Genomic DNA, 5,016 nt, shown 5'->3' on the forward strand with positions numbered 1-5,016 from the left:
TCGGGGGTGGGGGTGGGGAGGAGACAATAAACCTGGAATGCCATTTTTGCAACTTGGAAATCATGTTCCTTATTTTTAAGGAACTTATTTTCCCAAAGAAAATGTTTTCCAAATATTTTGACCAACCAAATATGAGAAAATTAGAAACACTTTCTGGAAAATATATTTTCCTCCTTACCAAACACACCCTTATTTTTCTTTCCATAAGTTCAAATTTTCAAAGAGGTGGCATAGTGGAGCTTTGTTTTATCGATTAACTGAATTTCTAATTGAGCAGAATACATTCGGGATACGTAAGAACATCTATCAAGGATGAGTAGAATGAGTTAGAGAAAGATTAGTGTAAATAAGAACTATCTGCATAAGAGGGTGCAGGGTTAAATATTTAAAAGATTATGGTGAACCTCATCAGCAAAAGAGGCAAGGTTGCTAATTGTCTAAAATGCAATAGTACAGAGTAAAAGCAAAATTAGCACAAGATACAAGGATTACAAGTACAATTGGTGATGTGTCATCCACAAGATATTAGCAAAAGTGAAGATTCATAATCGGTATTAAACTACCATTTCCGCCTGAACTAGTTTAACTATAACACAAAGGCAAACCTAAACAGAACAGCTATTTTAACAAGGCCCATTAACGAATTTCAAAGTATTCTTAGGGGAGTGATGAGACCTGTCGACTGAGACAAGATTTGGGCATCTACAAATTTCATGACAATAAAATCAGTACACCTACATGATGAATATATTGTACAAAGTATGAGGTTAATTCCACACACCCTTAAGGTAAGGTTTTGGATCCCATTGGCACCCTTAAAAGCTTAAATGAGACATGAACACCCCTTAACAAGGTGGACTAACCACTCAATTACCAGAAAAAACTCGACCAGGAAATGTTCATGCTCTACTTTCAGAGTACAAATATCGAAAACCCCTTAGAGTAAGATATATTTTTTTCAATTTTCTTTGTTATATATCAATAAGTTCTTGAGTGTCTTTCGGAAACCAATCTCTCTACCTCCACGAGGTAGTGGTAAGGTTTGTGAACACTCTACCCTCCCCAGACCCCACTTGTGGATTTCACTAGGTATGTTGTTGTTGTGTATGTCACTAAGTTATTCAACATTATCTGTATTTTTCAAAACTGGTTCTGAACATTTAAATACAACTTGAGTGTCAATGAGAATTTTAATATATTAGCTACTTAACCAAAAATTGTGATAAGTATGAAATCTTGTAGTAGTAAAATAATGTAGCGTTGAAACATGAAAGATATACTGACAGGTATAACAAAAGATAATCAAGAACTTGTCGTATTATTAACAGTAGAATGCCAGTGAAAAGGGGATACCACTTTGAAGAGAGTTTTTCGTATGCCTGATTGACTTCCTCAATTGAACTATGCGCTCTGTTACCCAATACTACAAGAATCAAGCCAATTAATTCAAGAAATGAGAAAACCGTTGAATACATCTTGGAAACAGAATTATAATGAATTAATCAGAGTGTGGAGTCACCATCATAATGCGAACGAGGGAAGGCACGAGGAATCACGATTAGTTGATAGAAGAGCGAAGTAGAGAAAAGTATAAAAGGGATAAAATAAGCCTTGAGCGTCGACAGTAGAGAAGAAGTGGCCGCTGGTTTTGCCGGAACCCTAGAAACGGAAGATGTCGCCATGATCGAACCCTGCTTTTTCGGGACAATGTGAGAATCTTCTTGGAGTGTGATTTAAAACTGTGGCCGGAATCCGTTTGATTCGTTTTTTTCTATCGGGCCGGGCCAAGTATTTCCATATTAACGTTTTTGCGGTTGGGGTTCTTAATATTTTTAGTACTCCCTCCGTCACTATTTACTTGTCAAAGTTGAAATTTCGAGAAATTTATCAAAATAAACAAATATTTTAAATATTAAAATTTAAAGTATTTTTGATATAAACTTTTAAATAAAATTTATTTTAAAAAAATTAAAATTTCTATATTCACATATACGATCAAAATTTATAAATTTGATCATATATAGAACTTTTAATTATGCCATATAAATTGGAAAAAAGAGAATATTATATATATCTGTTGCTTTATTAATGTATATTTTTGTTATCCATAGATAAAAACTTGTATGTGGTGGTGCCTGCACAAAGTTAATAGGTGCAGAGGCGGAGCCACTTTAGTAATAGGTTTCAATTGACACCCTTTCATAAAAAAATTACATATGTTTAGTTAAAATTAGATTTTCAATTCTATATATAAAATATTATCTTGATTTCCCTTCTTCTTTTTTTCAAATTAAATTTTCAATTCTATATATAAAATATTATCTTGATTTCCCTTCTTCTTTTTTTCAAATTAAATTTTCAATTCTATATATAAAATATTATCTTGATTTCCCTTCTTCTTTTTTTCAAATTAAATTTTCAATTCTATATATAAAATATTATCTTGATTTCCTTCTTCTTTTTTTCACATGTGTCTACTTTTTAATATTTTGATACACCCCACAGTAAGAAAATAAAAATAATTATGCCTCTAAATAAATACATAATATGTATTTACACATATTTTTATCATTTAATCCTAGTTAATTAACAAGCATCTTACCTTATTAGATTACTCAACTATAACTAATTTCGATGATTTAGTGAAAATATTTAGGTGTGAATAAATATTTATCATTATAAGTTATATTTAATGTTAGACTAATTATATAGATTTGTGTCGGATAAAACTAGGTAACAGTACACTAACATGAACAACCAATAGTCCAATATGTAGGTTCAATTTATGGTCAAACATCATTTATTTAAAAAAAAAAATTAAAAAAATGGTGCACTGAAATGTCCTAGTCCTAAGCCCCATTCAATATGTACTTTTCAGTTTTCACAGGAAAATTATTTGTGACATTATAATATGGCAAAAAATGGAGTAAAACCTAACACGAAGTAAACTTTTATTATAAGAATAAGAATAGAATAGTACACGACAATAAATAAATAAAACAATATTCTACAATTCTTCTATATAATAAATTATGGATATTATTCAATTTATAAGAATCTAAATACATTTTTATAGGTTATATATCATTAAGAAAAAAAAACAATAATAAACCCCATAAGGCCACCATGAGAGAATGTTGTTAAATATTTTTGAAACATGTGACAACAATTGATCTATTTTTTACGGAAAAATCACCTCATATATCTATTTAAGGCTTAATATTACAGCCTTTAGATGTACTTTTTTTATATTACTACTTATAACAATTTAATTACAAATATTAACAGATTAGTTTTAATTTTATAATTTAAATTTATTTTTATTTAATTAATTAGTTATTATTTTTATAATAACATTATAATTAATAAGTAAGAGAAATAACATTAATATTAGATAATCAATTATCATTATCTCTTCCACCATTTTAGGGATAACATTAATATTAGAGAATCAATTGTCATTATCTCTTACACCATTTTAGGGATTTTTTTCCAGATTTCACACAGCAACCCCACCTTCCTCTTTTACCCACACGTAAATCCCACACCCCCACCCCACATTTCTCTTTTACAGAGAACTAACTTTTTCTCTCTCACCATCCTCAACGTTCGTCTTCTTCATTCAAAAAGAAAATCAGTAGAACTCCCACATTTATATGATTTAATGGTGGGATGAGATCTACACACGAAAAAATGTTGAAATTCCTGCAAAAGTGTGGTTCCTCTCAGTCGAAGGATCAAAAAGGGGAAAAAAAACGAAGCAAAGAAAATGGTGAGTCCGGCAAAATCCAAAAGGGAAAGAAGAGGAAGGGGAAAATTGTAGAAACCCATTTTGATTCGAATTCTGCTTTTGTTAGTGAAATAAAAAAGAAAAAAAGCAACAAATGTAGAAATTGCTCAATCTTCAAAACCATCAACAAGAAGAACAACAAAAAGAAGGAATCAGAAATTCGAATATCCAAAAAAGGCAAAAAAAGTTAGTTAGGGTAAGTATTATATTTAATTTATTTTCACATTATTCAAATTAGTGATTTTTTTGCTAAAAACTATCACATTATGCTTATTGTTGTTTCAAAAACTTTTGTTTGGGTGAAACTTGTACGAAATGTGAATAATATTTATATGAATCTGACTTTAATAAATGATTTTGGGATATTATATGAAATGTGATATAATATTGGTATGCAAATGGTATGAGTTGTGTTTTGACATTGGTATGAAATTGGTTTGATATCAGTAGCCCAATGGTATGAGTTGTTAAATTGGTGTGCAAATGGTATGAATTGTTAAATTACTTTGTTTGTATGAATTATGACTAATATTGATATGAAATTGGGATTTTTTTCTAATAGGAAGGTTTCTTTTTCAATTTCTTCGTTAATGTATTAAAATTTTTAATATTGGTATGAAAATGGTATAAAATGATTTTTCTTTCAAAAAAATTTCAGTGATTGTGATTTGTACACGTGTCTATTTGCTGAATACATCAGTAATGGAGTTTTTGATATGCGTTATGTTGATATCGATGCAAAGTACCATCGTCAAAGGAATGCCACAATCATATGACATTATGGAAAAATAAAAAATAATGATGGCGCGACCAGTGAGAGTGAAGTAACTGGCACTGTTGCTAGCAAATTTGATGGACCCCGCATAGCAAAAGAACATGCTCCGAATACCAGCAATTATCCCACACCAAGACCACGAAGATCAAATTTGAGATAGTTGATTGCACATTAGACTTTTTAGAATTACATATATACAAAATGCATACAAATTGGATTCAACATTTAGAGTTTATGATTTTACAATGTCTTATTAACTAGAAAGAAATCATACTACTAATTTAGAGTTCATGAACTAACTCTGACTTATAATTGGTATCCAAAATGTACACCTTTGGCATCCAAATTCATATTCTAACACAAAAAAATAAAAAAATTAAAAAAAAATGAAGTTGGTATCCAACATGTATAAATACCTTGTATAAACGATTATGCCAATGTAAAATAGTGA

At 29.8% G+C, this 5,016-nt stretch overlaps 1 protein-coding gene across 1 annotated transcript in view; it reads right to left on the bottom strand.

The window, feature by feature from the left end:
• Window positions 1–1,773, bottom strand: part of LOC102595301 (uncharacterized) — a 19,057-nt gene extending 17,284 nt beyond the window's left edge. Inside the window, exons 1-2 of the mRNA XM_006364521.2 lie at window positions 1,520–1,773; window positions 1,354–1,423 (exon numbers count right to left, since the gene is read on the bottom strand). Of these exons, the coding sequence (XP_006364583.1) occupies window positions 1,354–1,423; window positions 1,520–1,682 (233 nt within the window). The 5' untranslated portion in view covers window positions 1,683–1,773. The remainder of the gene's footprint in view (window positions 1–1,353; window positions 1,424–1,519) is intronic.
• Between the last annotated feature and the right edge of the window lie 3,243 nt (window positions 1,774–5,016).

The sequence above is a fragment of the Solanum tuberosum genome, unplaced genomic scaffold (assembly GCF_000226075.1).
Source record: "Solanum tuberosum cultivar DM 1-3 516 R44 unplaced genomic scaffold, SolTub_3.0 scf00497, whole genome shotgun sequence".
Classification (NCBI taxonomy): Eukaryota; Viridiplantae; Streptophyta; class Magnoliopsida; order Solanales; family Solanaceae; genus Solanum; species Solanum tuberosum.